This window comes from Lethenteron reissneri, chromosome 27 (assembly GCF_015708825.2).
Source record: "Lethenteron reissneri isolate LAM-NWPU_2019-01 chromosome 27, ASM1570882v1, whole genome shotgun sequence".
Lineage (NCBI taxonomy): Eukaryota > Metazoa > Chordata > Hyperoartia > Petromyzontiformes > Petromyzontidae > Lethenteron > Lethenteron reissneri.
Window position 1 is genome coordinate 700,807 of NC_083805.1, and position 12,330 is coordinate 713,136.

The 12,330-nt window shown below is 57.3% G+C and overlaps 1 protein-coding gene across 1 annotated transcript in view; it reads left to right on the forward strand.

Annotated features, from left to right (window-relative positions):
• The window catches only part of LOC133348269 (uncharacterized), a 36,958-nt gene that overhangs the window by 9,353 nt on the left and 15,275 nt on the right, over nt 1-12,330 (forward strand). The window contains exons 2-4 of the mRNA XM_061560991.1: nt 57-367; nt 1,206-1,278; nt 2,111-5,133. Of these exons, the coding sequence (XP_061416975.1) occupies nt 59-367; nt 1,206-1,278; nt 2,111-5,133 (3,405 nt within the window). The 5' untranslated portion in view covers nt 57-58. The remainder of the gene's footprint in view (nt 1-56; nt 368-1,205; nt 1,279-2,110; nt 5,134-12,330) is intronic.

Genomic DNA, 12,330 nt, shown 5'->3' on the forward strand with positions numbered 1-12,330 from the left:
CGATGCCACACGTGTGTATAAATGTGCCTCTTTGTCCCCATTATTTCGTCCTCTAGAAATGCCATCTAGAGCCGTGCAGCGGGAGACCGTGTGCTCTGACGCGCAGTTGGAGCCAGATTGCGGTGCGTACGCTGCTCCCAGCCACGGGCTGGGACTTTCCCACGCTTACAGCGGCGGTACCGACTTGCCCAGGGCCATGGACGGGGGCTCCAGCGAGGACGAGGAGCCAGTCGGGCGGTGGGACGCCAGGACCCACCGCGGCCGCTCGCGGTACGGCGACACGTGGCTCCTCACCTCCGTGGCTCGCAGCGGCGGAGTGGCGAGTCGCAGGGAGGGAGGGTCCCGGGCCACGGACCACGGTGCACAGGTGAGTCCGCGGACCGGGAGGCTGTCTCCGCCGGACCTGTCGTGGTTCATGTCTCGACGCGAAAACGATAGCTGCTGCTATGGTGGTGCTAGTAGTGGAGTGAGTGATTCTAGGGAGTTCTCACCCCTCTTCCACTGGCACATCCTAGCTGAGCCATCGCAGGGCCATTCCAGTACAGGTTGTTTTCCACTGGCTCGTTGCCATGCGGAGCCACAACCAAACCCTGATACGCTGGCCCCACAAGGCACCTGAATCTAGCTCTGGGCCAAGCAGGGCAAGGGTGAGGCTAACGACTGGTGTTCCTTACGTGCGATGTCAGTCAATACAACTCAAGCGCAGTGTCACCGCATTGTCTACAGGCGTCTCGATTTGTTCATTGCGTGCGCCCCTAGCCTCCCTGAGCCACGCCGGGCTGGCTCGGCACCCCCCCCCCCCCCCAAGCATCGATGTATTGGACAGTGGAGCAGTGGAGTAGCGATGTAAGATACAAGAAGCTGGGCTTGCTACCCAGAAGTGGAGGGATCCATCCGGACGGAGATTAAGAACTCGTGTATAATTGTACTTGGTGCTACGTTGCACACTTTCCCATTCGCCTACAAGTATTTGGTGTGGTTCCGCGTGTTTCGGTGCGTACATTTTATATCATTAAATGATTTTACTTGGATTAAAACTTGAGATGAAACATCTTGTTTCCAAGGTTTTTTGTAATAACATCTATTGGTTTTACTTGCCTTGGTATGGGGTGGTGTCATGTGATGTGGCTTGGTGTATGTGTGTGGCATGGGGTGGTGTGCAGTGGTGTGGTGTCACATGGCTTGGTGGTGTGTGTGTGTTGCAGATAGACATGGGCCAGGCGAGTCACGACAAGTCATCCATGAGCTCCTATCTTGGCAAAAGAAACATCTACACAGGTAATGAGGTCATCAGTCATGTCCACCACCATCATCATCATCACCTTGGATTTTGTTTGTCAGGTTACTCACTTGTAACATTCAAAGTCAAAAGTAATGTCCTTGTTTATAGCAGTGAGCTCGTGGTGGAGATTCCGAATTCCTGTGGTTGTGCCAAGTCTAACCATAGGACAAGCACTCTTCACTTCCCCACAAAGTGGTAGTTAGAGGAATTATTGGCTAAGTCATCTTCCGACCAGGATTTTAACTCAAGACCTTCCGATTGCGAAGCCACACACTCTTCCTTGAAGCCGCCTGACTTGAGAATTCGTTTATTAACATCGCCAAGTGTTCTGCACCGAGTGTAACAATCTGATCATTTTGCCCATACATTTTGATCTCGTTTCTAATTGATTACTTGGTATTGTGATTTTGGAAGTGATTATGAACAATAGTGCAGTTTCTAGCATGCTGTACTGTAAACCCGCCAACATGAGTTCAATTCCTGCATCAGGTGCGAATGATATCTTAGCCGGTTCCGAGTCCCTCGACACTCCACATTGATCAAAGCGGTGAATTAAGTACGGTGAAGTAAGGTCACGTCGACTTGCATGACTCACACGCCATGCCTTCATTCACCAACGAATTGACAAAGGCCTGGAAGTTATTCTTTTATTTCTAACTAATATCAATTATTCACCGAACAAATTCTGAATTTCTAGACTTTTGCCAGCACCTCACAAGCATTTCAACCCACCCAGATGATTGTTTTGATGTGGATGTTTGGTCGATGGTGGTGATGATTATGATGCGAATGAATGATGTTGCTAATGATGATGCTTTGGCCCCCCAGACTCCGTGCTCATGTCGGGGACTCTGGGCAGGAGCAGCTCCGTGCGTGAGCGTGCGCAGAAGTTCCAGGCGAACGAATCATTGCCCTTCCAGTTTGGCACTGACTACACTCTGGAGCACAAGGAGCGACTGGGCCTGGCTCGATCCCAATCGCAGAAGATCGCACCGAGCGGCTCAGAGCACCGAGCAACTCCAAACTGGTTGAGAGGCAACAGGAAATCATCACCACCACAATCCTCATACAAAGACAGACAGAAATCATCACCATCGTTATCATCAAACAGAAATATCCAGAATTCATCACCACCACCACCATCCTCAAATAGAGACAGCCGGAACTCATCACCACCACCATCCTCAAATAGAGACAGCCGGAACTCATCACCACCACGGTCCTCATCCAAAGACAACCGGAAATCATCACCACCACCATCCTCATACGAAGACAGCCGGAAGTCATCACCACCATCCTCATACAAAGGCAGCCGGAAATCATCACCACCATCCTCATACGAAGACAGCTGGAAATCATCACCACCACCATCCTCAAATAGAGACAGCCGGAACTCATCATCACCACCATCCTCATACAGAGAAAGCCAGAAATCATCATCACCACCATCCTCAAATAGAGACAGCCGGAACTCATCATCACCACCATCCTCATACAGAGAAAGCCAGAAATCATCATCACCACCATCCTCAAATAGAGACAGCCGGAACTCATCATCACCACCATCCTCATACAGAGAAAGCCAGAAATCATCATCACCACCATCCTCAAATAGAGACAGCCGGAACTCATCACCACCACCATCCTCATACAGAGACAGCCAGAAATCATCATCACCATCCTCATACGAAGACAGCCAGAAGTCATCACCACCATCCTCATACAGAGACAGTCAGATCTCATCACCACCATCCTCATACAGAGACAGCCAGAAATCACCACCACCATCCTCATTGAAGGAGGACCGGAAATCATCTCCGCCATCATCGTTCAGAGCGACTTGGAAGCCTTCACCACCGCTCTCGAAAGCGAGCCACAAATCATCTCTACCTCCCTCCAGAGAGACCACCAAGTCATCGCTCCTCTCCAGTGACCAATGGAAATCCTCAACCCACGGTGCTTTGCTGCCGCAACCCCAGAATACATTGCAGTCGTCCGGCGGCGGCGGTTTCCAGCAGGTACAAAGTGAATTGCAGCCGCATCCGGATGGGGATGCCGGTGCACGTCAGCATTGGCAGACCAGGGCCTCTGCCCAGCTGCCACAGGAGGGCGCTTGTGTGGGAGTGCTCGGCGAGAGGCTGTCGCTCGGGGAGATGGAAACGCAGAAGCTAGAGCCGCCCACCGCTGACCTCTCGCAAAGCCCGCGGAGGGGGTTTAAAGTTCGCCTGGCCCCGGATGAGGGCGAGACCGAAACCCGGACGCGGCCCCCCGCTTGCGGCACGCGGCCCGGAGACGCGCGCTCCGCTGTTCGTCCGGCACCGGCCACTACCCCGATCGGATCGGGGTACGTGGAGGAGGCACGATGCGTGCGCCCTTCCGAGCTCGCCATCGCGCGCGGCGCGAGCGGTAGAGACGCGGGCGGCGCCGCCCAGTCCGCCCGCGACGCCACCGCCGCGCACTCCGCTCGCGCGGTCTTCCACGGGTTTTACAGTGAGCATTTAGGGAACGGTACGACCGCGCGCGGCGTCCGAGACGTCTCCCCGACCTTCACCGTGGACGACCTGCTCTCCTCGTCGCTGCTGCATGGCATCCAAGGTGCCAGCTCTCCCAGCCGGGAGGCGGCCGTCGTCGCCGCGGAGGCCGTCGGAGACTCCGCGACGGCGACGGCCGTCCCGGTGCCGAGACCGTTGACGCGGAACTCCTCAGTGAGGGGCAGCCGCGTGTGGGGCGACCGTGGAGCGGACTCGCCCTGCAGGAAGAGGCTCGAGTTTTCGACGGCGCTGAGGAGGAGTGCGTCCCAGTACGCGCTGCGCAAGGAGAAGGAGGGCGAGGCCTCCGACGCCGCCACCCTGCGCCGGCCCGTCTCGCTCCACGCGATGGAGAAGCTGAGCGACGGCGACTCACTCTACGCATCCGGCAAGCCCCACGCCCGGCCCGACGGGGCCCTCGGCCACGGCAAGGCCACCTTCGGCCTGGCCGCACCCGGCGGCGGCACGAGCAGCCACGACGTGCAGCGTGGGGTCGCCGCCGCCGCCGCCGGCGGCCTAGACGGCTCGAGCGGCGATCGCATTGCTGCACCGCCAGAGTCGGCTTCCCCGCGCCGAGGGGAAGTGGGGACAACCGCGCCGAGCAGACGGCAGCCACCATTCATTGTGCCACCCGTCACGGGGCCACCGGGAGGCGCGCCGCCGGCCGACGCGCCACCGGCCAGTGCGCCGCCAGATGCCGCCAACTCGGCCAACTTTTTCCGCCGGAAAGGAGGGCCCCGGATAATTCGCATTTGCAGGCCCAAGTCGTGGTGCTCCTTCCTCACCGAGACACAGATGGAGAAAGCGAAGGAGGCGGAGGAGGAGAATGCGGAGGAGAAGGAGGAGGCTGAGCTGGTGTCGGCGCAGCCGCAGGGCTCCGTCCCCAAACGCTGCATCTACCTGGATGTGAAAGCGACGAGAGGCCGTACGGACAACGCTGATGACACTGAGGGTAGCGATCCCGGGCGGTCGGAGCCTCCCGACAAGGTGGAGCGTCCTCCTCATCGTGCTGTGGAGGAGGACGACGACACGGAGGAGCCGAGTGATGCACGGGACGGCGAGAGGACCTGGGCCCTGGGTATGAATATGACGAACTTGGATCGCACCGGCACTTCGCACCTGAGCCGGCGTAAGGCGATTTACTTGCGGCGAAAGCTGCCAAAGCGACGACAGCAGGCGGTACCAGCCGCCGACACCGGCGACGGCATGGACGGTGCCAGCAGGTCTGACGGTGTCGCTCGAAGCGACGAGACGATCTTCCAGCACCAGCGAGGAGGTGGCGGTGTGCGCCGGTGGGAGTCCCGACCGGCGAGAGATTCGTGGGTAAGTTGCGATTCCCGGTAATACCATTCCGCCACACTCCCCTTGCCCGTACAGTGGCAGATCGAGTGTGTGGCAAGCTGTGTTCATGGTTGACCGGGTGCTGTGGCAGACAGCAGCTAGTGTAGATCACGCCTGTGGTAGGTGGCAGCTGTCACGGATAGCGGCGTAACAATTATCTTCGATAAATTGTCACGATTCCCTTAAAGAGTCGTGACGTGAACGTAGCAGCCTTGGGTTGGCTATGGGAGTCGGGGAAACCTTCCGACGCCGTTTGACACATGCATCGTATGGAAGAACCATATGAATTGGTGGTTTTGCATCGTTACTCCCTCTAGTGGTGGGGGGCACGTGGGGCGATGAGAGAGAGGTGGGGGGGGTGCGATAGCGTGAGTTTGCTCGCGCTGGGCGTTGCCGTTGACTGCTGTGAAGTGCGTAAACAAACCCGACCGATATCATCTGGAGACGGGCTACAGTGTTCCTATATAAGGGGCTCGAGGTCTGCGCTCGCAGGCCCCAGTTACACGACCTAGTTTATATATATATAACGTGTACCCTCACGTGTTTACGCGATAGGCGCATGGCCACTTTTCTGCCAACGGACACGCTGACCGAGACGCGGCAGCCGCGGGGATTCAGAAGTCGAGTTTTGCGCAGCACGTCGCGCTAGACCCCGTGGGGCACGCCGGGCGGGAGGAGCTCAATTCCGCCGTCTCGGTGGCCTAGCGCCCGGCAGCCCAGCCGCTGCGTTGGTTTGTGTGCTCGGTGCGGGTCTGCATTACGCACCCTTAAAGGCTCCCCCGTGTCTCTCGCCGCCGCGTCCCGCCGCGGCCCACATTCCCGCGTCCTCCTCTCCACCGCTACCCCACGGCCCGGGGGGAGGGGAGCCATGAAGCTGTGATAACATTCAGCTCACCTACAAAACTGTCGCAGTCCGGGTGCGGTGTCTAAATGCCACCACATCTCAAGAGGCCGTGTGGCAACGGTGAGCGTGTTTTGTTTATAGTGACTAAGAAAGAGGCAGTGAGTCCATAGGCAGAAGGAAAAAATGAAGTTCTTCAGGCAGGACATGAACAGGGGCAGGGTGTCGACAGCATGGATGTTTGGGGAAAGCAAATTCCCGCCGAGTGGCATGAGCGGCCTCCCACTGAGTGGAGTTTGACTGGGGGCTTCGACAGAGATCTTTGGCTGCTGGAGCGGAGAGTGCTTGGAGGTGGGGAGTGTGGTGAGATGAGAGGGGAGAGATAGGAGAATCAGTGGAGGTGGAGTTGAGTGAGATGAGAGGGGAGTGATCGGCAGGGGCGATTCCACAGAGTTTATGGTAAAAAACATTTGACTACGATCCGTGCGAAGCTGTACGGCTCAAAGATTCACCCCGGGCAAGGGTGCCGAGCCGGCACAGCTGCCACCAGTCAACGTCGGCGTTTGCGCTCCGAGTCACTCGTGAGTAGACCGGGCGCTCGAGTGCAGCGGGATCCTGTTCTCTGGCCACTCACCAAAGTCCACACAAAGGAACCATCATGGCTCACTCGGTTATCACCTAATTTGGCGAATTCCAGCTCTAAGAAAAAATATAAACATTTCCATTTGATTGCCACGTGATGAATGCCTCCGTAGCAGGGCACGCCAGAAGTTGGCACCATCTGACGTAGACAAGAGGCGATTGCAGACACCTCGTACATTGTCCTGTCATGCTAACTTCGAGTGGTCATCCTCTAGTACAAGGTTGGTGCACTATTGTCTATGAGCATTTTTAATGAAGGTATCTTTATCACGACCGTATGCTGCTGATTGTAATCACCAGCGAAACGTTGTACTCAAATTGTCAATATTGTTGGTGTACTCTCCAACGGTGTGCTGAAGTAATAACGAATTGGCACATTTTGTTTACGTCACAAGCCTTAGTAATTGGCTGTGTCGCGTGGTGATGGGTTAATGACACATTTATATTTACGCGATCTAACCCAAAATAACCTTTGTTATGAAAATGACAAAAGGCACAAAAATATACGAAACATTACATTCGTGACAAGTCAGCTCAAAATGTAATTCTACCACGTATCAATTTATTATTTTAAGATACAATCGTTTGCAATTGGCGCCGATGCTAAGTGGACTCACAGGCGAGATTGACACAAGCTGGCTGCGATGAGCCGTATTGGGACGTGAAGCGGTCCTGGGACGGCGCGAGCCGCAGGTGTCGCGTGCGGGAATGGCGTGGGGGGGGAGCGGCCGATGAGCCGATAACTCCTGCCCCTCCGAAGACTCCCTCCTCACGCCGATTGGACTCGCTACCAAATAAGGGAGCGTGCGCGAGGGCCACCCACCGAGGGCTGGGCGGTGGTGGCTTTGGAGATGGTGGCAGCGCTGTACCTGGAGGGTTGCGTGGCGCTTGTAGTAGTTCCTCGTGCCAGCGTGGTGCAGGGGTTCCTGTCCCGCCACTCCCGTTCCCTCCCACACAAAACGCTCCTTAGTTATGAAGCAATTGGCCAAACGTTGCGGCATGAAACCCTCCCCAAGAAGCCTGGAGACTTTACCGAGGCTTTCCCGCATTAATAAATGACGTTATTATTACGGTATATTATTTTTGTAGATTAAAGTGGGGGTGGGGGGGGAGGGAATCGAGAGTTGGCAGCGTTCCCGCACCGAGAGGGATTCCGTCCCACGCGATGGCAAAGTGCCGCAGAGGGAGCCCAGGGGATTGAGGGGTTCCAGGCTCGGGAAGAAGGTGGGGGGGGGGGGGGTCCAGGCCTCGGTGTTGTTCACCAATGTGTGTGCCGTGGGGGTTGATATCTACGCTGATACATCTCTGCAGCACGTGCTCGGGTTGTACCACGGTTTGTTCGGCACGAAGTCTGACGTTTCGCTCCAAATGCTGGGAGCTTCTTTAATTTTGCTGGGACTTTTTACAATTACGAAGGAGCTGAACGATACAGCTTCTTCAAGACTCTTCAAAGAAGCCCCAACGCGTGGACCGGAACGTCGGACACGCTGCGACCAAATGTGAGCGGGGACGGCGTTGAGGGGCGGCTGGGCCCCAGTGTCTAACTGGAACACGTGAGAGAGATGATCGGGCCCTGAAGTGCAACAAGGATGCGTGGCAAATGCAGCTGGACTCCGGGGATTTTGTGAGCGGAAGCCTTTGGACCCAGAGCAGAGCGGGTAAGACGGGATGCAGCCGAGCCCTGGAGAGACGGTAGCTACCTGTGGGGACCGATGGCGGGACCCCGCACTGGGCCGGCACAGGTGTGGGGGCTGCGCAGGTGAGAAGCTCAGAGGCCGTGTGATGTCATAGCGGTGGTCCGCACAGGACTCGGCACACTGACGAGTTGCCGGCAGATTGAGAATGTCTGGTATGTGGAGGCAAAGCCCCGTAATTCCACGAGGGACCATAGAGGCCTTAAGTAATCAAGAGCCCGCTGCATTCCTCCTCCTCCGCGCCAAGTGATTCAAAGCAGCGAGCTCTGGGCACGGTGGCGGCCTGAGCGAGCGTGCGTGCGAGTGCGTGTGTCATACGCTTGAGTAGTGCGTGAGTGTGTGTGTGTGTGTGCACTTAGCTTGGCACAAGTGCCATGGTGACGTCACCGCCACTTCGTATTGCACAGCGGTTGTTGTTTTTGCGTGTCAGATCTTCTCCGGATAGCCTTTCACAGAATTTCGAGGCAAGTGCTGTTAGCGAGTAGCACCTATGGAGGCCGGCACGGCACACGAGGGGCTGGGTGGCCAGCAGTACGCCCCGCTGGTGGGTGCAGTGGTTTGCCCGCTGCGCTACAAATATGGCGACCCGAGTTATATTCACACTTACGACCAGTGATAGTTGTAAATATTTGGCTCAATTGAGTGCCTGGTGTGGTGTGTAAACAACATCCGCACTGGGGAGACAAAGGCAGCCGGGCGTGGTGGTGACGACCCACCCTGTCATGCGTCGTGTCAGCCTTCGTAGATGCTCGCTAACACACTTCCCCCAGCAGTCTGTTCAGGCTTTTCGTGTGAAATTTGTCTTTGTATGGGCATGTGCTTGTGTGTAATCCCTTTGTGTGATATGTGAGCACGTGTGAGTGAGTGTGCGCGGGCGCGTGTGATGCTGTATGTGTAATCCCGAGTGAGTGTGTGATCTCGTACGAGTGCTTGCTTGAGGGTGTTGGTGCCCTCCCGTGTGTTGGCACGAATCACGCACTCACCCATGCACGCACACGCGATGCAGCAGCAGCAACAGGTGACCCCGTGCGTCAGCGGCGCTCGGGACCCTGGAAATCAGCAGCGGAGATAAAACTTGACAAAGTGATGCACTTACCCACACTCGGCCAATCGGAGCGCGCGGCCGGATTTAGAGAGCGGAGTGACGGGGAGAGGTGGGGGAGGAGTGATTTTGGGAGGAGTCACAGAGATGTGGGAGCCGAGGATGGAAAGTGGGAGTCGAGAAGAAGAGAGGGAGGGAGGGAGGGCAGGCGGGGCCAGCCGAGGGCGGGAGTGGGATGGGAGCGGAGACCTAACGGTGTGGGCAGCTGTGACGGCGGGCGCACTCTCCGCTGGAGCCGCGCCGGGTCAGGAAGGGGAGCACGGGAGAGGTGAGGATGGAGGCAACAACGGAGACAGGGGTGGAGACGGCAGTGCAGGCGAAGTTGGAGACAGAGTCCGTGCCGGGGCTGTTACCGGCGAGCGAGACTGAGGTGAGATCCCACACTTGTTTCGGGGGCTGGGGGGTGAGGGCGCTGCAGTAGTGAAGATCGGACTTCAGGCAGCCGTGCGGTGCCGCTCGTGACCAAACCCGCACCGAGCGGATGCTGTCACCGTCGGTGGGCTCGTGTCCTCCACTGTCCGTGCTCGCCGTGAACTTTAGACAGAGATGCGGCCCCTTCCCCTCTCTCCTCCTCCTCCCCCTCGGAGCCCCTCATGTCGCACCGTTGTTATCTGTCCCGTGAGGTTGTGGCAGCGAGTGTATGCGTCTTTGGGAGAGCGGTCGAGTCGCGGTTAGCGCGCTGCGTTAACAACCCGGCGACCCGACTTCGTTTCCCACTCACGACCAGAAACAGTGATACTGGGCATCCCTTAGGTCGACTCAGTGTTAAATGAGTACCTGGTCTGGTGTGTAAACATCAGCATTGGGGAGACAAAGGCAGCCAGGCGTGGCGTTGGTTCTACCACACTTTCATGTGCCTTGCCCACTTTAATACGGGCTCGTCAACAGCACTTGCCCCAACAGTCTGGCATAGATCCGCAAGGGTGGGTAGTACCGCTCTCGACGTGGTGTCTGGCCGGCCACCTCCAGCTCTCCACCGCCCACCTTCCCGCGGTCCGCTCGGCGCACCTGGTGTGACTCACACGCCGTGGTTGTCACCCAGCACCATAGCGGCTCTTCCTGTTAATGGCCGGGGTGGGGGTCGGCTTTGTCTCTCTACGGGGGGGTCTGTCTGGCTCATCGCTCTCCGTCTGGCGTTGTTCCTGTAGCTGTGCGGGGAATCGCGCGCTATCACAACACAGACAAGGCTGCCGCAATAATATTTGTCTCCGCTACGACTACCGCTGAACACTTATCGTAGCGCGTCTGGCCAGGACTCCACCCAGATCGGTTGCCTAATAACAACAACTGTCAACAACGTGGACCTTTTCGCCAGTAGTTTTGCGAGCAAGAATCTGCAGCTCTGTACATTTTACCTGGAGCCGTCCGGGTGGCTCAAGCGGTAGAGCGAGAGGCTCGTCCCCGCTATAGGAATGTGGAATTTCCACCACTGGCTCGGCAGGGCTGTAAGCAGGAGATGAGCACCAATGCCTCAATGTCATTCGAGTAGGATACCATTTTGATTGTTTGACTGCGTAGCGGCTGAACGCGACTTTGTCGAGAGAAATCGGCTCTCACTGAGCTACGGGGTCACCCGCTGGTGCCCGGGCTGGTGCCCAGTTGCCTGTGTGCCCCCAGTGTCCTGCTGGCTTACCTCCCCACCCACCCCTCCCCACCAGATCCACTTTGGAGGCGAGCGTCGTTCCGCGTTTAGCCTCGGATCAAACGCGGTGGCCGAGCGAGAGGGCTTAGTGGCACGGTCCCCACGTGACCCTGGGCTGTCGGGGGCAGCCAGAGGTCACGGGGTGGGCACGCACTCTCTGAATATCACACGTGCAAATAACACGCACACACAAATACCCCGCACAAAAATACCTCGCGCACAAATATCTCCACACACACACACACACAAATATCCTACATACAAATACTCTACACACACATACCCCTCACACAAATACTCACACACACGCACACACAAATGCACTAGACACAAATACCCAGCACAGGCATGTGTACCCGTGCGTGCAAGGTGACAGTCGGCGCGTTCACCTGGGTCCATCCGTGCGCGCGATGTCATCGCCCCCCCCTCCCCGTGTGTGTGCGGTGCCCCTGGGTGGCCGCCACTGCCCGCAATTGCCCTTCAAACCCAGCGGCACGGCGTGGTGCTTTCCATTCATTGATTCCCCTTTCAATCGGTAAATGGCGGAGAGACGCGTGCCAGGGACGGGCTCTCTGTGTGATGCGACGGGGGGGGGGGGGGGGGAGAGACTCGGGGCGCGGGTGGCTAGCGCGCCTCCCTTTGGACCGGGGGGGGGGGGTGGTGGTGCATCTTGGCTTCAGACTACTGACAAAGTGAGAAATGCTTTTCTGCTTTCAAGAAAGACGGTGAGCGAGCGAGCGAGCCAGCGGGTCGTAGGGTGGATGCCAGCCGAGGGGGACCGACGGGGCCCGCGCGTCAACAGTTTCCCCTCGGAGCCCACCTCGAGATGTCCCGTCCCCAGGGAGGTGCCGTCGGAAGGCAGGAGGGCCGTGCGGGTCCGCGTGGTGTCGCGGATAATAATGAAATAAGCGCTGGTATGCGGATCGGCAGTGTTTTTTGCAGATAAAGCGCCCGCGTCGCTCGCCCGTTTTGGTATCGAGAGTTGTGAGCGAAACGTAGATAAATGAGTTGGACGCCACGGAGAGACGCGAGGGGAGAGGGCTCCTTATAAGGCGGCGTGTCAGCGCAGCGACACGCGGAGCCACGCACACACACACACTGCCCGTACTAAAACACTCACACACACTCGCACATTAAGACACACGCACACGCTGTCACACATGCACACTAACACTAGCATGTACACTGACACCCACACTAACCAATACGCTAAACGACATCCACACAAACACACCGACACATTCATAAAGTACACGCA